This window comes from Ischnura elegans, chromosome 3 (genome assembly GCF_921293095.1).
Source record: "Ischnura elegans chromosome 3, ioIscEleg1.1, whole genome shotgun sequence".
Lineage (NCBI taxonomy): Eukaryota > Metazoa > Arthropoda > Insecta > Odonata > Coenagrionidae > Ischnura > Ischnura elegans.
Window position 1 is genome coordinate 122,202,342 of NC_060248.1, and position 26,720 is coordinate 122,229,061.

At 39.0% G+C, this 26,720-nt stretch overlaps 1 protein-coding gene across 2 annotated transcripts in view; it reads right to left on the bottom strand.

Annotated features, from left to right (window-relative positions):
* LOC124156472 (unextended protein) overlaps nucleotides 1-26,720 on the bottom strand; it is a 182,047-nt gene that overhangs the window by 12,796 nt on the left and 142,531 nt on the right. The window contains exons 4-13 of one of the 2 annotated variants that reach the window (XM_046531041.1): nucleotides 23,976-24,370; nucleotides 22,511-22,811; nucleotides 19,484-19,655; nucleotides 17,216-17,407; nucleotides 12,206-12,352; nucleotides 11,638-11,772; nucleotides 6,928-7,064; nucleotides 5,483-5,618; nucleotides 4,544-4,905; nucleotides 3,549-3,647 (exon numbers count right to left, since the gene is read on the bottom strand). In XM_046531041.1, the coding sequence (XP_046386997.1) occupies nucleotides 3,549-3,647; nucleotides 4,544-4,905; nucleotides 5,483-5,618; nucleotides 6,928-7,064; nucleotides 11,638-11,772; nucleotides 12,206-12,352; nucleotides 17,216-17,407; nucleotides 19,484-19,655; nucleotides 22,511-22,811; nucleotides 23,976-24,370 (2,076 nt within the window). Of the gene's footprint in view, nucleotides 1-3,548; nucleotides 3,648-3,704; nucleotides 3,991-4,543; nucleotides 4,906-5,482; nucleotides 5,619-6,927; nucleotides 7,065-11,637; nucleotides 11,773-12,205; nucleotides 12,353-17,215; nucleotides 17,408-19,483; nucleotides 19,656-22,510; nucleotides 22,812-23,975; nucleotides 24,371-26,720 lie in introns of those variants that run through there. The other variant, XM_046531042.1, reaches the window with a different exon arrangement.

Sequence of the window (26,720 nt, forward strand, 5' to 3'; positions counted from 1 at the left end):
CCTGCTTCGAAGTTACCCATTTCTGGAGGTCAACTTCTGTGTGAGTACCGTGGGATACTTACATTAGCGCATTTCCCAAGATCCGGCATCCCTCTCCATTCAGCACTAGCCCACCCCTCTGAGGCTTTCCTCTTCTTCGAAATAAAAAAAGGTCACAGCTCGCGCAGGTATCATATTACGAAGACCTTAGCTTCGAAAAAATACCGGGTTACACGAGAACAATAGAAACGTGTTTCCGGCCCTCCCTTTCCTCCCCCACTGACCTTTTTTTTTCCTACCAGCTTCGAAGTTCTCCATTTCTGTGGAGGTCAACCGCTGCATGAGTCATCTATTAGCGCAAAAGGTGTCTAAGAATAACTTTCGTCAATTGATGTTACACCTTTATTGAATTGAAATATTAGTAATGTGCGCGTAATTTCAAAAAGAATAAGACCAAACACGACGTATTTCTGAGTTTATTTAAGCATTTTACGCAAAGAAATAAATGTCAAAATAAGACGGAGACCTAGCATTCTGGCGAAACTCGATTTGAGCAGCAAAGCTTCTCGGAAGTTGATGCGGTATTTTTTTCCGAAAACATATATCAAGTTACAATTAATGAGTGGTGCTATAAATCTTTATTTTTACAGTCCCAGACAAAGGGATATTTTCACAGAATATTTGGTTTCTCCCTGATAGCAATTCCAATTCATCTTCTTATCTCGTGAGAACTCCCAAAGATGGACTGAAAATAGTTGAAGAAAATCCGGTGGAAAAGAGCTTGTATTTTGCAAAATGCCTCAGATTGTCAGCTAGCACTTGGCAGCAGAAGTGGGGGTAAAGCGATGTTAGTTGAATTAATTATATGCCCAATTGTTTCCATAAAATTAAAATATTCATTAATCAGCTAAATTCCTGTTCGAATCCTTTAAAGTAAATCAAAATTACTCCCCAAAATCTTGAGTTGCCTGCTGCATAGGCAACCGAGTCAAACATTCCAGCATTCATCATTTAGTATTCGAGGTATTCGAAATTCGAGGTATTCGAATATTCGAGCAATGATTTAATATTCGAATTCGATATTCGAATTCGAGAAATCTGCTATTCGACCCATCTCTAGTATTTACTGTTCCTAAATTCCACTTTTTTTATGGCTTAGTTATAAAATTACAACCTATTAATGCTAGGAGGTTACTTAATAGGTCAATAGGGTAACCTAATAGGTTACATTCTCAGAATGAAATCTTAAAAATTAAAGAACGGCTCTTATGAACAAAAGAGAATAACTGGTAGCTCAGTAGATAATATTCTTAACTTATCCAATCCTGTTTGGTATTAGAGCAGTTTGAAATGCTGGCTTAATTACAAAATATTCTCGACAGACTCAATAGATCCAGCCAATTTTAAGCCCCCTAATTGTTCATGGGAACCCTCACGTTGTATCCTGCATACACTACACTGCTTTATTGATTACAAAAAAAGAAATAAATGCACCATAACATATAAGTATACATTTTTCAGGATTATTCAAGTGAAAATACACATAAGGGGCCTGATGTTTCACTATCAGGTATGTCTTACAAAATAAAATCCATATTGAAAAGGAATATACATGTATGCATAGTGTAAACCGCCTTTTGCTGGAAGGTATGGAGACAACAACAGGGGTCCCACTCTAACTACATTATAAAATTCATGTTTTTTTTTCAGGTTTTCATGGTCTGAATGTCATCAAATTCAAGGTTTGTAATGCATAGGTACAGTTCATGGTACAGTACTAATTTAATCGCGTATATAACACACTGTTTTTTTTATGATACTTAAAAGAAATGTTCATACCAACTTCATTATTATGAACTCTCGGTTTTTCGGTCCCGTAAACTTCGTAATAATAATGAGGGTCTACTGTATCGTCATGAGAAGCAAACAAGACATGGTGAGCGAATGAAATGATAAAAATAATACACGGCTCCCACTCAATCTAAATTATAAAATTCACGGTTTTTTCCAGGTTTTCACGGTCTTAATGTCACGAAATTCACCGATTATAGATAAGGCATTTTAGGCAGAAATATTGAACAAGTAACAATCATAGGCCACATGTTCACTAAAAATGTAACAAACGCAACAGATGCCCTGAATGCAAATGCAGCAATGAAAGTGCTATCTCTTAAGGCCGCTATACATGGGGAACGATTTCATTCGCATGATCATGCAGCATGATCAATCACCGTGTACGATGGAACAATTCGCGAATGAACCTTCATGCGCCTGATCATTCAGTGAAAATTAGAACATGTTCTATTTTGCTCACATGATCCCGTGATCATTCAACATGATCATTCGCATGATCATTCACCACGTATAGCGGCCTTTATCACATCACCTATAGTTAGCATAATTCGGGTCCAGCTGAAGGGTGTGTGTGGGAAAATGGAGGGAGCAGGCTGGCAGGGAAGTGAAGAAGTGTCTGATTTTTTCCAGGGTTTTAGTCTTCCAATCGCAGGCTTAAGGTCAAAGTGCTGTCATGGCACACGAACCAATTAATAATTGCGCTTCGAATGCACGTGTGCAGGTAAATGTGTGGACAGTATCTGCACTGACTCAGCCTAGAAACATGATCGAAATATCGATTTTTCTTTTAATCTGTCTATCGTAGGTCTACAATCAAGTTTGAGAGATTTCTAAGGTTTTCTGACGAAATTCACGGCTATTTCTAGGTTTTTTTTTCACAGTGGACAAAATTCACGGCTTATTCACGGTTATAAGGTTTTCATGGTTGAGCGGGAACCCTGCAACAAGCAAATCTTAGGTTTTCCCAGCGTATCAGTTGCAGAAAAGTTTCTTGGGTTTTCCACTGGTTGATGTCGTCCATGTCTCCCGACGGATGAAGGAGACGAAACTGCTATGCCGGGCACATTGCTACTGGGACCACCTTGTCAAGGAAGCCATTCAGATCCGCATAAACCGCAACAACTTCAACAAGGACACTGGCTTCCAAATCAGCAATGCTTGGAGACCAATATTGAAGTCCATTATAAACAACAAAAATGGTGGGAAAACCACAACACTCGTGAACCAATCAGGTTACACCTGAACTCGGATGGAGTGTATATATACTGGAAAATTTTCGAAGAACGGCATTCGGAAGATCCCCTGAGGATGATCAGCAAGTCGTGGATCGAAACGTCGGGAGACATGGACGACATCAACCCGTGGGAAACCCGAGAAACTTTTCTGCATACCTAAGGGTATATGACACCAAATTTTTGGTGCAAGTTGTGCTATCTGGATGAACACACACAGTCCAGTATCACACTTTTTGTTGCAGACCAAGCCAATGGCACATGAAATTGATAAAATCAAGTGAGAAGTGTAAGGTGCTCCCATCCCTGAGCACCTTACACTTGGAGAACATTTGTTTGAGATGTCTAAAGGCTCCTCCAAGGACCTGAAGATCCGGGAGCCTTAAATTAGTAGCCCATGGTTCTACCCACAGAGCCAACATGCTCTCCCATAACCCTGAAATCACAACAGTAAACAGTGTGCGGCTAATATGTATGGCATACCTGGGGGACAGTGATGTTTGCCTCTGTAATGCCTCGACTAAGAGCCGAGGAATCTATGGACCCTCTACTCCTGTCATCTTCATCAGCAGAATGCAAGAGCTGGAAAGTGAAGAAAAAAAAGAAGGGGAAGGGAGTACAAAGGGTGAAAATTTCATCATTAGTCCAAATTTTCTCATTTATTATAAACATTGAATATCACTGCGATGTATCAAAACTTCCCACAAGAGACAAAATCTTGCACATATACACATGAAGTAGACTGGCAAAGAACATCTGCTTCAAATCAGACAAGAATGGGATCAGAAACTTGGAAGTAGGCCATGCCACCATGACTTGGTTTTTGATTGCAGAATGCACTTGACTATGGTTTCTGATTCTCTTGATTATGCAGCTTTGCTTATGTCGATCCAGCGTTTGAACTATCCGTGCCACTGTTTAGTGACTTACCAATTTGAAAAGTATTTTAGAGTTGGAATCACATGAATTATTTGAAAGTTAGGTGTATCTATAAATAACACAGATAATCTTTGCACATTACGATTAAAATTAGAGAAAAAGGAAAATTTGTGTAGCACATGGCATACGCGACTTTGTAAGGCACTACATTAAGTAGTCTAATAAATTGTCATAATTAGGGCAAATTATGATTTAAATGCTAACATTCATCATTGGTGATGCATATTAATGTTGAAATGTGGTCTCACAACCAAAAAAAGTTTATTACATTTTTGTTATTTTCATTCGAAATGGTGAAACTTATGGCAATTAAAGTGAGAAATTTCCCTAGTCAACTAGTGGCATATGAAGCAAGGGCCATCTACTATGTACCATCGACCTGCACACGGAAGATGACACAGTGTCAAAATCATGGTTACTGAGTATTAGAGCGCGTGGGATAAAATCAGGTTTAATTATAATGAGTGATATCATTAATTTCTACCAAATTATGACATGCCTTCATAGCTTTAATGCTCATTCACTCAAGTAGCACTCACCCTCTCCAGCTCATTCTCGAAGAGGTCTAGGCCTGGCTTAGGGTCACCCTTCTGTGAGCGCTCCATGAGCGATGCTCGCTTGGCAGCCAAGTACATGGAGCGCCGAATGCGGATGTAGACAACGTCTGTGATGGCTCGAACAGAGTAGTCGGGAACAAACGTGTGCCTGAGCAAGGAATCGAGGTTGACGGATTGCAGGCTGCCGTGGTGAGGGGCAGATCCCGGACCAGGGGTGGCCCCACTGCCTGCACCACTCCCCACTGGCGTCTGCTGCTGCGACGACAGAGGAAGGGGCTGCGAGGCGCCTTGCAGCGGAGTCGAAGGCAATGCGACCGTGCCACCAATGCCCGTTGGAGACTCACCTGCAAAAATCAGTGCAAATCATTCACTCAAAATGACCAAAAAAACCACACAAGAGAGAAAGTGATTGAATTTCAGGGATAGAAATCAAAATCAAATGATAATGTTTCATTTTGACCCAGAGCAAAATGAAAATGTGAGGCATAAGCAACACTTTGTCCATATATGAAATTCAATTCACTGTTTTGACATATTAAGAGTAAAATTTTAATATTCAAAAGTAACACCCTTGATACAAGGAAAAAATGCTTACATATCGAGTGTGGCATTACAAGCCTGTGAAACATATATTCTGCAGGGCAGTAAAATAGGAAGGGACTAAGCAGATTAAAACTACATACATTGACATTGGCCTGCGCAAAAAATTAAATTAACATAAAGAATACCAAACGAAGAAATGATAAATAAAGTGAAGGAGAAAAGAAGCTTACAGCAATTGATTGCTAGCAGAAAAGTCCAACTGATATGGTATATAATGAGACAAGGAAAAAAAACTTGTAAAACATTTCAAGAAAATAGATTTTATGCTCAGCAAACTCATAAAAAAGTAATACATTCAAAAATAAAACTCTAACTTACCAACACCAACATTGGTGGTTAAGGCCTGGGACCCAAAATAAGTGAATGGGCCACTCTCAAACATCATGTTTTCACGTCCAACAGTGACCTCTACTCGCCCCTCCAATATCAGGACAAAATAATCCACTGGCTTACCCTGAAGAGAAAATCATGTATCAAATCATGAAGACAGAAAAGAATAGCATAGGCACACCATGTGCATGGTGAAAAATGTAAACATCTTCAAATTTTGAGGAATAATGTAAAATGGGAATATTCACTACGGACACACAATAAATGTTTGGAATATTCTTGAGCCTTAAGTCATGTTTTGAGGATACATTAAGTCCAGATACATAATTTTAGAGATTTTCACAATGATACATGCACCCTCTTATCGATATACATATACTTATTCACATCATGCTATATGAAGTGACTTAAGGACACTCCATACTACAGAATAAGAAAGATAATAATTACTTTCCAGGCTTTAACCAGAAGTGACTTGGATGATCAAAGCATTAATTCTAGAGAGGATGCCAATCGAAAATCCAAAAATACTTAAAATAAGGGATAAGCAACTCTAGAGCTAAATAAAAGTTAAGAATTTTTTTCATTGCAATATGCAGACATATTTGTACAGATTTCGTCCAATACAGGCAGTATAGAAGGTTACATTTATAGATAAGTTCCTAAAGGAATTCAAAAACATAAATAAATTGTCGAAGTGTCCACTGCACAATTGCCTCAATGGACAACCAAAAATTCCCAGGAACCCTTGGATGCTCTAATATTTCCACCCCAGCAAACCAACTTCACACACAATCTGCCACCCCACTGAAGAACAAATAAAGATCAAGAGCGCCCACAAGAAAAGAATAACTTCCCAAACAGTTCAGGACGTGGGACTTCATCATTGTGACCAATCAGGCCAAGACGACAAAGACAACGCAGAACCAATGTGGTGCCCTCACCCTCCAACACCTCAAAAACATCCAGTTATCCCATTGCCCTCATTTTTCCCATCCTCAGACCCCCCTGTCGGCCAAAATAACATTCTTACAGCAGAATTCAGAGAAAATTAATTGCACCTCAGAATGCTGTAAAATACAGCAAAACCTGTCGTGCATAGAACACATTCAATGGATAAATTTGAAATTTGCCTAATTTAAACAAGACCAAGATTTTCCAAAAAACGTTTTCCACAAAAGAAACTTGATATTGTCTTTCTAATCAAAGTGTAAGTCCAATGAAAGAGTCATTTTTTTTATAAATGAGTTTTAACATTTTCATACACCAGTCAATGAGTTCCCAAATGGAAAATAAACGAACGCATGCATGAATGGATAATTGCATGAAAATGGAAATGTGTAACACATACGTACAGGTGTATCTTTTCTGTTGAGAATAAAAACGCATGTTTCAAAATATAACCAGATATAAAAGAACTTACAAAAACTCACCTGTACATAAATGATGGTATAAGGATCTTCTCGAGATTTTTCACGGTTTTTAACCTTGACATGATGAATTATATCTTGCTTCAAAAGCCGGCGAAGAATAGTTTCAGAGATGAGATCAGGCTTAAATGCTTCCACAGCTGAGACAAAAGTGGAAAACAAGTCAAAAATGTACTAAGTTCTTAAAACACAATTGCAATTTAGGAAAATAAGAACAACAATAAACACTACATCAAAAAGTTATGGTAAAGACAAAAAACATACAACAAATAATTTCATCAACATTCAAAGGTTAACTAACGGCAAAATGTAGCCCATCCCCCACTAGATCCATAGTAATACAGGAAATATCAGCTACATAAAGGGTCAAGGGGTACATGGTCACACCTATGTTGCCATTAACCAGCCCTTTGTTGCGACAACCCTTCATTGTGGGTTATTCACATTACTATGAGAAGGTATCAAAATATAAGGTAATTATTAAAGTAAAAGGCAGTATGTATTAATAAGTCTATGGGCTGAGGGTGGATGAGACAAAATATTTTCAAGGAGGGGGCAGGGGACTTGGTATATGAAAAGGAGTACATGGTACAATGGCATTAGGTCATTTAAAAGATGTTTATCAGACAGCTTGGAATATGCTATAATTTCAAAATTCTAAATAAAATACAGTTTAGCACTTTCATCAACAAAATCTAAAACATCCTCTTTAAAATCTGAAACGTGATTACAATTCAATAAATTATTTTCAAAATCAGATTTGTTGCCACCATCGACAAAATATTCAAATGCTCTGCTATCCTTGACTTAAACTCTATTGTGTTTGTCCTGCATGAACACAATTACAAACTTCAGTGTTACGTGTAAACATGTATACTCCACGTATTTCCTTTTTTAAACTGTCTCTGGAGTTAATAAATAATCTGTCCAGAGTTGACAAATTGTAAAAGCAAACATTCACTTTGGCCTGTCTCAAATTATCAATTAACTTGCCATCAAAAAAGGTACTAATGGGTTTAAAAGAAAACATACTTTTGAAGAATGCATTACACAATTCAGATATTTCTAGAAAAATATTGCACTACTAAATGCTTCTATCATTAGATACAAAATTGCAGCCATGTAGAGCAAATGATGGCCAAACAGTGGCGTAGCAAGGGGGAGGTCCGGGGGGGGGGGGGGGGGGGGTCCGGACACTACCCAAACATAAATACACAATGAGGAACTTGCATGGGTCGTAGATTGCTCGAAAAACTATTTTGAATAAGTCAAATGGATACATTAGCTCGCAAAAATACCTTCAGTTTCTCCATTCAACATCAAAAGAAATAAAAAAATTGCATTTAAAATCGAGAAAAATTTCTCTGAGCCGACCACTGCGCGAAGACACCCGAGCGTTGCCGAGGCCAGGCGTGACGTCATAGGTGCCTAAACAACCGTAGGGAGTTGGGAAATACGCTGAGCGCATGGTGTAAAATTTGTTTTGAGGGAGTATTTAGCTGCTCATCGTCACTTTATTTTGTTCTGTTATTCTTGGGCAAGTTTTCCTATTGCTATTGTGCCTAGATTATTACTTGGGATATTAATAATGCGGCATCGGGATGATGAAGTACAAGCGTTTCACTTCGTATGTTTTAGTGATCAGAAAAATGGATGATAACGTTGCCACTCGTTCGAATAGTACACCTGAAATTCATCTACATCTACATAATACCCCGCAAGCCGCCTAAAAGGCGTGTGGCATGGGGTGTTAGGACACCAGCCTTTTTTTAGGACACCAAAAATTGATGCCACGACCCTCATGGAATTTGTTAAGACAAATTATTGCTATACGTCGGCGGCAAATCGAGTTGTAAAGGAAACTTGTAATACTGGAGGATAACGATCGTAAGCTATGCTGTTGACATTAGAGTAAGCTGTGCTGTTGAATTTGGCAACGCCGAATTAACGGAGAAGGTAGTCCTATCCGTCCTACGGTACGAATTCACTGCAAAACAGTCTGCACACAATCCACATGTGAGATCGCGAATCGGTTCCGCTGCCAACACACACTCAAGCTACCTATAACCTATTTCAATAATATAGGTAAATCCATAAACAATATACTAGCATATACCATAAAAATATAGTAGGAAATAGGCAAATACTCTTATCAAAAACTAGATGTCACTGTCACATTCTTTTATTCATCACGTACAACTTACAATAACAGAACTCGTTATGATGAAAACAACTATTTATTCACTGATTTAAACCCTTAAATTAGCCCACACAAGTCACATAGGTGACTTTTCTGACTACTATTCGTTGAAATAATGGAATATCAAACTTCACTCACAGTTTTTATTTCAATAGCTTGATCGTGAAATGTCATATCTACGGTGAACAACGGAGATTAGCACGCCACTGACAATTTTTACACTACTGTTAGACATTTATCGATAGCGTAATAGCACTTTTTACAATTCAGTCACGATGGAACACTGATAACTCTTGGCCGATATTTTTCAACCTTGTCAAACTTTGTGCATTACAACCACTGGCACTGTGATTATTAGCAGTTGCTTAACGGGAGATGTCACGTTGAAAATAACACTATTTTGGCCCAAAATTGTTCCTAGATGTCTCCAATCAGCGAGCAAAAGTTGCATTGACTGGAATTCACCCCATAATACAAGCACAGACAGTACTAAACGACGAATTCTCCGGTACCTACTAATAAACGGATGAATTTATTGTATATAAAAGCTAAGCGGACATTAGTAAACATCAAAATCGTTCTAATTACATACTTAAATGAATGATATGCCGTCGATAACATCAACTTACAATTAACGTGTCCCCCTTCCAATGGCCGTGGCTCAGACTCCTACAACGATGTTATTTAGGTATTATAAAATTTTTGGTTTAACTGCTCCAGTTTTATATTTTATGCCCTTACTCAGATATTAATATTATAAATAATGCAAAATATGAGGGCTTCCAAGCCTCTATCGTTGGATATTTATCTTTAAATATAAAATAATCAACACGTCTAACAAACGAAGCTCTCACAACTGCTGGCAACTATTACAAACAATCACAACAATAGCTTCGCGTGATGTTTAGGCACCTTTGACGTCATCGAGGCTTCGTCGGCAGTGGCTTGGGGGGTGAGGGAGTTTTTCCCGCGCTTTAAAATTCGTTATATTTATCATTAAATATCTCGCGAAGGAAAACTCAGATATACATGCGGTTTTCTTTATTGTATTCAGAAAACAATTTTCTGTCCGCCTGTGAAATAAAAAAAATTCATGCAAGTTCCCCATTACTTTCCTTGATAAAAGAAAACAAAATTTTGAAAAATCATGGATTTAAAAAGGATTTATTTGACAAATGAAGTTTTTTTGACTGTAAAGTGTTAAAATTAGTTTAAAACCCTCTACTTAGAACCCTCTTTCTATTCCTCCGCCCTCCCCCCCCCCCCCCCCCCCCACAGGTTTTGGAACGCCCGAACGAAATTCCTGCCTACCCCACTGTGGCCAAAAATCTTCAATTTTTGGAAAAGAAAACTAGACTTGTGTGAGCAATAAAACTAGACTGGAGAATTTGATGGTAGAGGTGTTTAAACACTATCTAGTCCTACAGTTTACCCCGAAAGAAAAAATAAAACTGATAGAAACACTTCTTAATTTATTTGAAAATTTTCTATGATCCGAAAATACATGATTTTATGTAGTATAGGTTATATATGGGCATTAAAAAATACGCCGGAGCAAACGAATGCTGCGTTGCCACGTCTTGCCCGTGAAAATTTTCTTCCCGGTAACCAGCACACGCCCGACGCGGCCCCGTTTGGCAACATGACATTGATAGAAGTTATTGACATTCACAAATATAAATAATATTATAGATTATGGATCACAGAAAAATTGAAAATAAATTAAGAAGCGTTTTTATCAATTTTATTTTTTCTTTCAGGGTAAACTGTAGGACTAAATAGTGCGTAAACATTTTTGTTATTTTACAACAAAATATGTGTTTAAAAATTATGCAAAAGCCATTTTATTAATCTACATTAATATTTGCAACTTATTGTGGAAGATGAATGCTGTGGACGTAGTAATTTTCTATAGGTTGAATAACAAAGTTCATGAAGTTGACAAAACGGCAAATTTTATGGTGTGCGGAGTCATTTGTTGCACTCGTGTCTTGAGTTTTGATCTCTTCATAAAACAAAAAATACATCAGAATTGAGAATAAAATTTCATTAAAAATGACGGTTTATTCATTATTATGGCATGCACTGAAGTTAAGATATAAATTTGCAAAGTAAAGCGGCACATCATTTTGACGCTGACAGTAAATTCGGAGAAGAACAATATTCATTTCTTCTAGGAGAATGATAATTTCACAAATTATTAATGAAATATGGGCATTACTTTTTATATTCCAGAGTTAGAATTTACTCAGGACAGCAATTACATCAGCTAATATCAGAGTAGACATACACCGTCATAGATATTATAGATAGTATGACAGCAGGGGGGGAGGAGTTTTTTCTCGTTCCCTGGCACCTGAACTCTCCTGGATCCACTGCACCAACTCCATATTTCACTACCACTTGCAGACAGGGGACAAGAGTATCATGCTGAACTTGGGTTATTATATGGGAAACAGCATGTCAATAAGACCAGCTGCCCTTCCATTCGCACAACAAAAGTATATACTTACATGTACTGAGATACTGGAAAGCAGCCAGGGTGAGTTGGGGTGATATATGAATCCTCTGATTCTCCCTCCTTTCAGCGAAAACAGTGAAGTCTTGCTTTGTCGCTTGCTTTCTTCTCCTCTTTGTCCGGTTATCAGCTTCAAAGATCAAATGACACATTGGTAATCATAATTAAAAAAAAGGTTACATGATAGAAGCATTAAGAGCCCAATTTCAATAAGCAACACTGCACAAAGTGGCAACGACTTTAAATAGAGTAATGGTTGAATCAAATCACTTGTGAGTAGACTTGAAGGATTATTTTACGTAGTTTTGATAGTAACTTAATGAAAATGATTTATAGCTTTTGAAAATAAGCAATGCAAAGGAAACACTAGATTTAGCACCAGAGCAGGGAACTGGGACATAGAATGAATGTCAGTAACCTAACTGGAATCAAGACTGAGAAAAAAGTGGAACCATCTCATCCTTAATATTACATAATATTTATAAATTTTTATAAACAGAAATTTCATTCTATTTTGACACCGCCTTCACCCAAAATTCCCTTTCATTTTAGAGAGAACTTACTCCAAACATCTGTCTCGTCCACTATTTCCGACTGGATGAGCTCCTCAATGACGTCCTCCAAGGTGACGAGGCCCACAGTCTCATAGAATGGATCACCTTCACCTTCTGCATTCACACGGTGCACAAGTGCCATGTGACCTTTGATTCCTGAAAGAGATCCATAAATGCGTACCGTTACTCTCTCTTAGCCTTAAGGCTGCCGGGTACATCGGGCACTTTCGAGATGTGGATCCTTCCCCCACTCCTCAAAAACTCGGCCTAGTGGCTAGCGAGCCTAGCCGACTAGCAAGTGGCCTTGGACTCGAGGGAGGGCACATAGGGGGCAGTGTTTAGGGAAGGGAGGGGAGGCGATGTGGAGGGGATGGGGTTTAGATGACTGAAATTTTGGGAACCCTCTCGCCAACTTGGGACTTGGGTTTGTGACTGTTGAACACCTAGCTATATAGCAGAGTGTCACCGCGCTCCGCCGCATGGAAGTAGACGTATTTCAAGGCAACACGGCGGTCTTCGAGATTGGGAAATGGATATTATTTACGGAAGTGTAGAGCACAGAGATTAGTGAGATTTCGTCTCCAAAAACCCGGAAGTAGGTATTCAAATATTTAAAAAAAAATTGATTTGGTTACTAATTAAAGCAATCTCCTGTAGTAGCGATATAATCCGGCAAGTAAGAATTGAAAGGTACAATTTTATTATTCCTTGACATTTTTCAGAATATCGTTTGTTCTTCATGGTATTTCAACCCGTCAAAATATCTTAGAGATTTCGTTTTCAATGAAAAACGTAACTCCCAATACATAAAAAAAATAATTTCCCACTTTTTCCAATTAAAATATTTCTGGAAGAAGGTAAAATGTTCTTAACTTCTCCGCCATGAGCTTTTCCCATAAAACCTAGTCCCTCTAATTTTTTTCTTACATAAATCCACGTGGAATACAAAAGAAAAATATACAATGCCCCTTTCGTGAAATATTGTTTCCCCTGGATTTCATAAAAACCTGTGATCTTCGCTTCAGATAAATATTTCCTTCCCGGATTTTACAGTAATCATCAAGTGGAGAATATCGGGAGGAAATTTCTTCTACCTAGAGGCTGCAACTGGACGTTAGGGATGACGAAGACGCGTGTTATGTTATTTTAGGCACTTTTACAATTTTCATAAAAATAATTCGTACAAAAATATGTGTCAAAATTTATGTATTATTACTAAAGTAACCTACCGATTTAGGTAGGTTTGTAATGAGTATTTACGAAACATTCTGGCTGTACTTCCTCCTTTCATGGATTTCCTCTTCAATTCACTATGAAATTCCTTTCCATCAAATCTCTTATTTCCTTCCTATCTCTCGTTTACCCAACATTCTTTCCTGTAACACAGTTTTCTCTCCTCCCTTACTATGTCCTACACTTCGTCGTTCTTCCTCTTCTCCGTCCGCTTCACTTTATCCGTTCTTGTCCTCCTACTTTTATCTTTTGTCTCAAGCGTAGCTCGTGAATCTTTACGAACCGCATAAATAATAAATTAACCAATTTATTTCCATTTATCCGTGGAATCATCATTAAAAGCACATTCAACATTTCAAATAAATAAGGATAAAGTAGGAATCCCATTTAGGCCTTGCCTGTAGGATACCTCAACACAAATGACAATACGAATTGAAAAAATTAGTAAGTTATTTATTATGTTTTTGTTTTTTTATTTTGTTATATTTATTATGTTATTTATTATGTTCAAGCATTTATTATGTTTCGTATCTGAGACCAGATACGAAACATAATAAATGCTTGAACAAATAGCATTTTTTTGTTAAATCTCACCCTGTCGTGCAAAAAAATATATTGAGCGCTAAACGCACTATTAACAAATTATTTTATTTGGATTTTCTACATTAAGTTACCATTGATTTAATCTTTTCAAAAAAATATGTCAAACTATTTGATCCTCTTATACTTTCTGACCATCAAGAAAATAATTTTGTCTTACATATAATCGATTGTCTTACATAAAAACATCGATTGTAATTGGGTATGGGGTAATCGTCTTTGCGGTTATAAATGAGAACTTTCTCATTTCCAAACCCTATGAATCTCTAAATCGGATGTAGAAATTCATAATGCCAAATTGAACTTATTCCAATGAATTCCAAAATACATGGAATATTTTCATTTCTTTACATTTTCCTTTATTTATTCGTTTTTATCTGAAGTCCATTGGTTATAAAATTTCAACACTGATTCGAATCTACGCATTCCACCACTTGATGGTCTGATGTTTGGGTTTTGGGGGAAAACCCATGCAACGGAAAATTCTGCCATGGTGATTTTTCGCAGCCATATTACCACCAACCAAAAGGATAAGCCTTGTTCGATGGTCGCATGAAGCTCCAGCACTTCAAATTCTGGGAAAAACTCAAAAGCAGGTATTTCCAAGTGCCGTTGGCATGAACCCTTGAGCTATTCACGTACGACCGTGAAAGAAAGGATGCGGGGCGCTCCGCGGGGGCGCTTCAAAATGAAGATAATCCGCGCTGACCCTAGTTTTCAGAAATCTGTCCGCTTCGGTGGTCATTTCTTTATTCTATAGATTTACGGGATTCTAAGAAAATTTTCAATGAGCTTACTGGGCCTTCGAACGTCGAACTGTGGCTAAACCACTGCAGGTGTCAGTCCATCGCAACCTTCCGAGCAAATCTCAACTTCAGTGGTCTGTGTAATTCTCTGGTGTTACCATGCCTAAGGAATTTTCCACAGAGCTAAGGGAACGCGTCATTTGCGTTTACAAATTCTTTTGCAAGGAAATAGTGGCAACTCGCCCTGATGCTCTCAGTGATAATTCCGTCAAGACTGTGGATCGGGCAAGACTGTGTTTGGATGAAGTGTCGGGTAGCGAGCATTATGAATACCTTGGAATTCATTTATATCCACTCGCAACATCTCCAACGGCATCAACTCAAAGTGAAAATGACCAGAACGTCCCCAACAGTGGAAAGGTGCATCGGAGTAAATTCGCTGCTGTCAACGTTGGATGTTCTCGCAATGAGAACGGCAAAGCTGTGAAAAAAACAGCTACGGCATGTAGCGTGTCCACCTGCTACGTTTATTCGCTGCTGAAGAACATCGGGAAAGAAACAGAGGAAGAAGAGAGGGCCATATCCGAATCGGAGTAAAATTGATGGATTCGATGAGGATTTAGTGCGTCGAATATTTCTCGATATGTACCATAAAGGTAAACAGGTGGAAAGGTGCATCGGAGTAAATTCGCTGCCGTCAACGTTGGATGTTCTCGCAATGAGAACGGCGAAGCTGTGAAAAAAACAGCTATACCAGCAACCTGTATATCCAACAGTGGAAAGGGTGAGAATTGCTTTTCAAGAAGCTGCAGGATATCGTGGTTCATATTCTTCTTTTAGAAAAATATTCAACAACCTGGGGTTTAGATATGTGCTGGGAAATAATGGCAGAAAAATTTTGATGGAGCGCAGTGACATCAGGGAGTGCAGGAAGAAATTCCTGAAAATCATGCACTCTCACCGTGTGAACTAACTTTACGAACAGATGGTGTACTTAAGACGAAATTTGGGTTAACCAAAATTACTGCCAGCGTCATATTTGGGTGAACTCCCAGGGAGAAGAAGGTATGCGTGTGCCTACAGGGAAGGGTGGGCGATTAATCGTAACACATGCAGGATCTAGTGAGGTTGGTTTTATCAATGGTATGGGATTAGTTTTTAGATCAGGTAGTAGAGATCCGCTATCTGACTACCACAAAGACATGAATGCGGATTGTTTTACATACTTGGTGGTTTGAAGAACTGTTGAGGAGGTTGGACCGGCCTTCAATTATAGTGATGGATAATGGATATAGTGATAATAATTTTAAAATGATTGATGTTGAACGATTAACACACGAGGCATTAGCATCTATAAGAAAGGAAGATTGGATAAAGTGTGTTAAGCATGCGGAAAATATTCAGGAAGAAGACTACATAAAGGAATGTGTTCGTGATGATGTGCCCCAGGTTGTTATTCCACTTGGCGAGGAATGAAGTGATAACACAAGTGATGAATTAAGAGTGCTATGAGTATCAAAAAGTATCTGCGAGAACCTGCCTTCCCGGAACAACAATGCTGCCTAGATGTAGACCTCAGCCTCCAAAACCAGAGCGGTATGTAGTGGGATTTTCGCCATAATTATTTTATGTTAGAATATAATTTTTCAGCTGTCCATGTATCGTTTAGCAATCTTTTTCGTTAAAATTGACTCTTGTGAGGTTAATTTGATTCCTTTTCCGGTGACTAAATTCAGCTTTATATCAGGAATTTTTTAATAGGTTAAAATTTCATGTTCTGCTTTATTTTTTGCGTAGTCATGGAGACGTGCCCATGAGAATAATCTTCTCAACCCCCAACGATGAACAGTGGAATCACTTTAAGCTTAGACCCTTTATCTATTGTAGTTAATCATAAACAAAATTTCTATGTTAAAGACCATCGCATCGGCGAGGCATTACGTTCGCTTTCGGCGATTCTTTCAGGTCGCCACTTTCGAAGGTTCGTACCCGGCGCGCATTGAGTCAAGAACCGGTTAACGGGATTGGACGCCGGCAGCCAATCGGGGTTCCTCTACCATGGGCAACTAGGCTCGGGGAAACTCTCTAGCGCACAGAAACTCTGCGAGCACTATAGTCCCACGATAATACATATATATTTATTTTTAAAGGAATTTTTATTACATATTCCCTTACAACCTACACCTAAAAGTATGAAGAAAATATTCACCAGGGTACACAATTAGGAACTGGCAAGTACCCCTTAATCTTACAATGAAATACCATCGTGTATAAGTAATTCTCTATAAATAAAGAGAGCTCCATGGGGCATTGGAGGTGAATTAGGGCTTGAGTAAGCAACCAAACATCTATGTTTCACATAATCATAGTCTATTCATAAAAGCATACATAATAACAATGCAGCATTGCATGGTCAAGATTGAATCCCAGCACAACTCACCCAGCTTGAATTCCTTGAACATAACATCCAGGGTGGTGTCTTCAAAGACAAAATTACAAGAGTTCTGATAGAACTGGCACAGAGTCTTGAGGGGAGTGTTATCGTCAGGATCCACAAATGCCAAGTCCTTGATGTAGAGCAGAGAGACCACATTTGATGGCGTTCCTTCATAGACTGGTATGCGAGAATATCCTATCACCCAAGATAGATTGATTAATTTTTTCCATAGCAAACAATGAAATACAATTTAAAATATAAGAAATAATTTCAGAAACATAATGCATTAAATCATAAAATTTTTTGTTACAAGCTTACTTGTACAAGCACATAAAATAAACTTAATTACCGTATATCTCCGAATATAGTCCCCCCTTTTTTTCCAAAAATGGCCGCGGAAAAGTAAGGGGGGGGGACTATAATCGAGTGTAATCCAGTTTAGCATACTAAAGGTGACCATAAAGTAATAAATAACGGCATAATGGCTAATGTTCTCGTAGTCTTTCTATTTGAGTATATTTATGAGGATTATAATCGGAGATATTAGTAAATACTGCCACGTTTTACCGGAAATTAAGGCAATTTTTACCACAAATGTTGTACAGATACGATTATTCCGATTCAAATAGCATATCGAATATGCGTTTTCACGGAATCCATCGGGGTAGCCGCTAATTTTTCTTGGACAAGTATTGTTAGAATAATTCAATCGACACTGATCACTTAATGACGCAAAACAGTAAATAATTAAAATGAAAACTAAACACACACTATCATTACATTAATCCAACACTAGAATTGAATCAATGGTATATGTACCCGTCGCTCATTTAATAACTACACGATTTAAATAATTGCGAAAAATAAACAGATAAAGTTAACCTTTCGTGACGATTTAGCATTTCATTGCGTCCGTAGCTACTATACGTCCATGTGCCCGTGCGGTTCGTGTTTACAACCACTGCCTTTACCGCCTTCGCAGGACAAGAATGCGCAATAGGTGATGCATTTGTTTCTGAAAAGGCGCAATAATCGACTACTTTAAACCAGAAGCGCCGGCATTACTGCATTTGATCGAAATACAGCGACTCAGCATCGAAAGTGTAATCAATTTATTGAGGAATATCTTCAATTCGTCAGGGTAAATTGGATCGATAAATTACGTCGCATAACGTTTCGCAATTATTTCCGCGATATTTTCTTTATTAAAAATAATTTTACGTTCAACAGTGAGGTGATGGATCAAGTAGAAAGATGTGGATCAATCCTGCCGCAGATTAGAGGCCTTCAAAGACGGAGTTTCGATGCCAATTTAAAAATAGCCGTTGCAGAATACGCCGTAAATCATAGTATTTACAGCGCTTGCAAAGCGCTAATACATCGCGGAAGTCATTTCGGGGGTCTCGATGCGGCAGATTCAAAGAATTAGAGGAAAATATCGTCGAATTTGTGCGCAAATGCAGAGCAGAAGCTCTTTGTGTAACTTATGCAATGATTCGCGACGAGGCATTGAAAATTGATATAATTTTTTTTCAGTTTTAATGTTTGTTGGAAAAAGTTTATTTCTTAATTTTATTACTTTGATATTTGTAAATCCTGCAGTTTAATTGTTTTGCTTAGCAGGCATTTGATAGCAATATTTTTATAATATTTATAATTTATTTAACACAATTTTATTTAGATTTCCTAAATTCTTCAGGTCACTTGGATTTGTGATGACTTGATGGGTGTGTTACACTGGATCTAAGGAAGTTTCAGGGCCAAATGCAATACTGTTTATGGGCTTTAAGTTAAAGCTTATATATTGACATTGTCTGTAGTCATTTGGAAATCAAAAATATTAATAATTTGTGAAGGTTTAAAAAATACAATAGCCTTGGATACTTAAAAAAATTTCTCATTTCTTCATTACATCTGGTTAAGGAACTATAAATTACTGATACATGCAATGGATCACAACATGTTTTAGGTATAGTTATTTTGTTGTGATGGAAAATATGTGAACAGATTTGTTCTTAATCTTCACAGAAAATAATAGTTTTTATCGAATCTAGAATCTTAACTTGCTAACCACAGAAAAATTGCCTTCCTTTACATTTTAAAATTTTTCCCAAAACTGAGGTCTCAAAATTGGGGGGGGGACTATATTCGGGGGGGGACTATATTCGGAGATATACGGTACTTACATTAAAAATTTATGGGCCTCAGTCCATATGAAAGATATTTTATTGGAGATTTTTCTACTTTAAAAGACATATATTTATGACTAACCTTGCTTCATTATCTCAGACACAGTTTCAAAATCTAAAATTGCTTCAATGGAGAGCATGAATGCATCTTCAAGCTTAGTCATCACATCAGAGACCATTTTCTTCTTTAGTTCCAAAGCTCCAGCTATGATGTTCACTTCATCATTTTCAAGATCATTATACTCGTTAGTCACCTGTCAACAAGAAAGCAAGAAGGCAATGGCAATGAGCAACAACCTAAAAGAAATTCTGTCTACTCTACCTAACAATCTGATCAGTGGCGGATACATAGGGGGGGGTGCCCCCCCCCCCTGCAACCCTCCCTTGCGGGGGTGCCTGCATTACCGAACAATGCAGAACCACAATTGTAACTTTTTTATATCATAAGAAGGCATTGCCTTGTACCGTACGGGCGCCTTCCCTCCGGTACAATGAACTACAAAACTAATGTGCCAGGCTAGCGTCGTCGGCAGTGGGCCGTGAAATAGGTTCTCTATGAAACACGTGGCAGGTATAGGGGCGAACGTACAGAGACTCTAAGTTTGTAACATAATCATTTATTGGTCTAATAAATACCACACGTAAAAACAAACAATGCCACAAAGAATCCATTCATTGCACAAAACTAACCAAATCATGGGCTGAGCTCGGTTGCGGGTAGATTACGAGAGCTAAAGCACGGAAGCATAAGCAAAAGTGCCGTTGCGACCCAACAAAAATTAAAAGGACGGGAAACCCATGCTTCACCCAGCCCCCCCCAATTCTATAATCAATTTTAATGATCGCGTGTGAGAGAGTTTACCAGCGTAGGATGACAGGTTCGATGGTATTGGCTGAAGTTTGGAGGCGCCGGGAAGTCGAATACAGGTAAGGTGGCCCAGGCCGAGGTCTCTGGAGGCACCGGGAAGTTGGCTACCGGTACTGCACGGTCGTCTTGCAGCAACTGTCTGGCCAATGGCATAGCATTCCACCAACTTCCTCACTCCTCGGCAGTCAGCGATCGAGAGAGACAACTCGCCTGTTTCCTCCTTGCGCCCACCGCTCTCCCCTCACTTCCCCTCTTCTCCAGTGCCTGTCTCAACTGACTTCCTCTCCGCCACCTCACTCTCCTCTCCCTTCCCCCCTCTCCACCGGCCGCTCGCTCAAACCGGTCTGGGCCTGTTAAACTCTATCGCGCATGGGTTCCATCTTTAACAAACCCTTATTAACCGCTCATGCCCTCGCTCTCGCAACCACCCAGCGACCTTGCGTTGTTACAATGTATGTACAGTATATGTACAGTAGACTCTCGTTAATACAAACAACTTTATAACGAAGTCCTCGTTACTATGAAGCAAAACGTTGGTCCCAATAAAAAGGCATATCCAATCTATAGTAAAAGAAACGTTATTACGAAATTTTCATTATTAGAAAATTACGAATCTCAGTCCCGGTCCTGGTGGTAACAAAATAAATTTTATAATGAAGTTCCACGAACAAGCAATGGCATTTAGGTGGAAATACACTACACTACATTATCAACATTGATCTACATTCAAGTTCTCTTCTATTACTTTGCCCAAGAGCATCAATTATGATTCTTTCTTCAGAAGAGCTTCATTCCTGTGGAATTATGGTGACCCACTCATTAACGCTCGTAAATGGGACGTACAGTTAGTCCTCTTCCTACGCACATTAGATTTACAAACTCTCAGTGATACGAACATTTGAAAAATTCAAGCGCACCCGAAATTTCAAATTTGGCACCTTTGGAGTTTTCTGATGCGACAGGAAGTGGCGTAGAGGAACTCGCAGTTTGGGCTAAATCTGAACAAAGAATCATTTAATCCGGTGTGAAGTCAGGAACTGTTCAGCGTTTCGCCCATTCTTTCTTTCTGGAGAGTTAACTCAAGATTGTGATGCAGTGTTGCATTCTGCAGGATAACCACTCTCCTCAATGCCTTGTTTAGGTTTATCAACTTACGAGCAAAGTCTCGGAACGCATCTTCTTCATATATCGAGGACTTGCGCATAATTTAATCATGTATATTATACACTCTGAAGATTATAAGAGCTTGAAGAAACAAGAAATTTTGACAAAGTATGTTTTTCTTTCTTTTGCTGATTCGTAAAAGAAACATTCTACAAACCTCTGGTTTTTTGGTCCCGTGAACTTTGTAATAGCAAGAGTCTACTGCATAATCAGTTTGAATAAAACTTTCTTAAACTTTGAATGTCACTTGATTATTTTTTTATTACGATAAAAGAAAAAGCAGCTCAATATGTCTTTGGTACCTCTCCCTTGACTTTTTTCTGATTCCGCATCTGATTGGATTTTCTTCCTGAGCCACCATGACAAAGTCAAAATTAGGAAATTCATAATGAAGCTTACAATTATAGATCAGAGTAATCAATTCAATGACTGAAGACAAGAATAATGTAAGCACTGATGACCTTAAAATAAAGAGTGTAAGAGATTTAACTACCAGAGCTCAACCCAGCATTCATCAAAGTCCTTTACTGTTGGAGGAAAAAATTAATTTCTCTACCGGTCCCTTTGGGAAAAGATTTCTTTTACATGTAATGCTGTTTGTTTGACCCGGAAATAAACAAGATGATGCTTCCTGTGTCACACAGATATCGTTTCTTAAATACTTTAGCAATTCAATCAGTGGCGTAGCCAGGAATTTAGTTCCGCCGGGGTCCAAAACCAGGGGGGAAAATTTTTTAAAAATAGGGTACTAAGTAATGGGTTTAAAACTAATTTTAACACTTTTCACAATCGAAAATTCTTCATTTGTTAAAAAAATACTTTGTAAATTCATGATTTTTCAATAATTTTTTTTCTTTTATCAAGGAAAATAATTGTGCTTTTATATTTTGGGGGGGTCCAGACCCCCCGGACCCACCCTCTGGCTACACCACTGAATTCAATCCTGTAACATAGCCTTCAAATCTCTATAGAATACATCAATAAAGAATGAGATGCACGATTCCTGGAAGGGTTCTGAAAAGAGAAATATCATTACATATTCCCAATTCATGCATACATTGATGTGCGTGCACTCACCTTGACGAGCTCTTTGAGCCTCTCCCTGTTGTACACGTTGCCAATTTCCTTCCCGAGGAGCTTGTCCAGGATCTTGGAGATTGGGAACGAGAGTGGGAAGGTGAGCACCATGAACAGCTTGGTGATGTAAACGGTGTTGGCCCCGACGGCCAGGCCGTGCCTGGAGCAGATTGCCTGCGGGATGATTTCGCCAAAGATGACAATTGCCAGCGTTGAGAAGATGACGGCAATGAGACCAGACGTGAGGTCGTCCATGAGAATGGTTAGCGAAGAATTGACTAGCACATTTCCCAGCAGTAGACTGAATTGGGAGAAAAGATCACCTTTTGAGGAGCAATAAACGATGAAACCCTTCAGCACTACTGTCATCAAACCATAGGAGATTCCACCGGTTATGAACACAAATGCATGACTGAGGTGCCCAAGAGGTTAGAATCTAAAGCCAACCCACTTTGAACTACAATCCTACAGCAGTACTAAGGAGAGAAATCACATGAAGAAAGAATCTCAGGAGGATGTAGAGATTTTTGCTTAGTAAATATTTAACTCTATCATAAATGGTTAAAACCTTTGCAGTCTGTGTATGACGTGGCAATATTTTTAGAATCACCAACGTATTGATGTTAAAATACCAAACTTTTCGTATCTCTTGCAGGAGATCTTTCCTCGGCTGATGGACTCTGGAACCTAGCGTGAAACAGGTCGAACAGAAAATGAGAGCTAAAGAGCAAAGTGCTTCAATATGTTTAGGTCACCATGAAAAATTAGGAGTTACCAACTATGCCAAAAAACGACACGTAATTGAAATTAAATCCCTGCATTTCTGCCCAAGGACAAGCACTTTCAACCAGGAATTTCAAGGGAAGTCCAATGTAATTCACTGCTCACAAAAATATCGAGAAATTAAAGAACAGTACAAAATATTTCACAATCACCTTTCCCGATCCCCACTCCCTCCATGCTTTGATAATTAGAAGCTATTAGTTGATGAGCAATGCTCCCAAATGCCAGAAGAGCAGCAAGGGAGAAAAAAAGTCAGCTATTTGGAAGTCAAAAAGTGGGTAATTAAACATTAATAAGCCAACACTGAAACTGTTACGCTGACCCCAAAAGATGTGATTCCTCCCATTCATGGGACCTGAAAAGACACTCAACAAATGAGGTATCACATATATAGGTGGCTACGCATTGACAGGGATATGTGATATTCCTTGTCCTGATTCCTGTCAACACGGCAAACCATTGCCTGCTGCTATCCTTCCTCAATTTTATCTATATCTCGCAGCATCTATATTCGGTCTTATCACCTCTTGAAAATGAAGCTCAAATGCATTGAATCTGGTCAAGCGCTAGTGAATATAATCATGCAGAATACACAGAGTTGGCATATTATTCAATTCATTATGCCCTGTCACCACCTTAAAACCACCCCAGCAGTCTCCTGAAGGCTGCACTATGAACACACCTGCAGAGGAGGTAGTTTCCATGGGAGCGCACAGGTTCGATGGCCCGTGCATACTTGCGCTCCTTGTCCGTGCCCGTGTTGGCCACTATCTTGAGCTCGGTGCGGTCGAGCGCCATGAGACCCAGGTTGAGGCCCGAGAAGAGACCGGAGAGGCAGAGCAGCACCACGATGATGGCAGCACCCAGCCAGAGGGGGAGGAGGCGCTCGTAGGCACGCAACTGCAGCCACGGGTCACTGCCCTGGTGCACCCACTGGTGCTGGCCGGCTGCTCCCACGCCACCCTGAGATGTTGGTGCCACTTTGAGGCACAGGTAGAAGGTGGTGCCCACAGGGCTTCCGCTTGGCATGCGCAGCCGTGCCACAGCCGAGTGACGAGTCACACTCTCTGGCTCAACCTGTTGGGTGACAATGAAATAATGGAAAATTCATTATTCAAACAGATGATCCTAGAATGACCAGTGGAATTCCCTCACAGGATTAACTACAAAAGCACAGAGAGTGTAAAAACTCCATATAGTAAATTATCGGCCACAACCAGCATTCAAACCTGGATCACGAGGAGTCCCTCTAACATTCAAAATTCTGGAGGATTATTCCATCTTTCAGAATGAAAATGGCTCTCTGCAGAGCTCTTGTACATATTAAAATGATTTTATCAATGATCCACTCATTGTTCACAGCAACAACAAAGACACCATGGAAATGAACCGTTCCTGTGGAAGAGAGCCCTTTCAGTGGGTCATTCCTTGCGCTCCGATGGCAGTCACTTACTGAACTTCCAAACACTACCTGCATTCTTCTAAATCTAAGATCTCATCCAAACTTAAGCCCTAATTTGTAAATATAGAATGACTGCCCTGGCTTTCGCCTCCGGGCTGCTGTTGCTATGCATTGTGACGTAGTACATGTGACAGCATAAACCACTTTGCCCTAAAAGGCAAACAAAACCCCACAGAGAAAGAGGATACTAAGGTAGCTTAAGTGGCAGAGTACCTTGAGTGAATTTAGGGGAACCAAAGTTTGAATCCAGGTAGAGGAAAAAACGAATTTTCCTCAGTAAAACTTTCGATCAAGGGAAAATTCCACAGGGGAAATGCCTTATTCACCCAGGCCTGGGCTTGAACTAAGATCTCCGACTGGATGACTTACGTGGCCCTCGAGATCAACTTAAAATTCAGAATGGAACACACAAAAGATGGTGAATAATGCTATGAAAGAATATTTTCCATGAGACACGAAGGGATACAGATAAAATGTCAAAGTAAGCTAAAGATATGAGGAAGTTATGAAATTATTAAAATTAATTGTCCTGAAATACAAAGATACATGAAAATTCACAAGAAAGCAGTGATCAAGGAATCTTACAATCTCTGTGATCTACCATGACTATTTTTAACATATTTTTTTCAGAATTGACTCAAAAACACCTCATCACTTCCTCACCACCGGACATAAATCTTAGCAATGAGAAGTGGGCCAGAGAAAGTAACAGGTAATACACCTGTGGCTTAGTCTGGTATTACGTCTGCCCTTGCATATCCAAGTTAACGTTCTTGTTAAATATCAAAATTAGTGAGTGAATAGGAAAAAAATATCCTACTCCGGCTATACTCTCCAATAATAGTGCAACAGAAGGGCATGTGCAGCAAGAGCATGTGCCTTTGCAGATAGATAGAGGGCGTAAATAAGGCCATTGAGACCATGTAAATAAGACCATTGAGAGGTCATCAGAAAAAATTGAAAATTTGAAAAAAAAAACTCCAAACTTATGCATGATGTGCAAAAACCATATAAATGAAAGAAGAAACAATTGCGAACCATGTTATTAGAACGTCTTAAGGTACTCGTCATACAGTTACGTCCATTGCAGACAAGCCAATGCAGATACAGAGAGAAGCAGGCGGTGATGGTGCTGGGGAATTGAATGGAGGCATAAAATTGGGTTTCAAAACAGGCGGAAGACATAAATATTAATCATTGTAACCGGGGAAGAGGATTTCAAAGCAAAATGGTAATACAGTGAAACCTCTATTTTACACTTTTGAATGGACCACTTACAAAAAGTGCAAAATTGAGGATATTGTAAAATAGAGTATCATTATTTAATGGCGGTATTGTTTGGGACCTGATAAAAGTGGTGAAAAATCAGGGAAAATGTATAACGGGGGAATGTAAAATCGAGGTTTCACTGTATATGGAGCTAGGGACTTGAATGTTCATCCAAGGAAGCACACAAAAGATTTGATAATAAAATGCAATTCGGTCAGGGTTGCCAACTTATAAAAAATATTGGGTGGGGGCAATCCGGGGGCCTTTCCCCGGAAATTTTATAGAGTGAGTTTAAAGTTTTTTAAAGCACTTTAGATGCCATCTGATTAACATTAGAAACCTGAAAACTCGACTCTCGATAACTGGGCACTGCGGGGATAACCGAAAAGCCTAACACATTTTTGCTTCACCCCCATAACGAATTTTTGGGGGGGCTCGGGCCCCCTCAAGCCCCATGGAGTCGGCGCCACTGAATTCGGTCTATATGTAATTCGTTCTTTTCATGAAAACTCAAACCGGTTTCGACCTATCCAGGCCATAATCGCTTGAATACATGTCGAGAGAAAGGTATGTAATTGATAATGACCTTAAAAAGTCGTAAAGGGTACTGAAATGACACAAATGAAGAGTGAAACATGAAAAAGTGAATTCTTACGATCATGTCTCCATTCCGTGACGGGAACTCGCAGTCCCCCA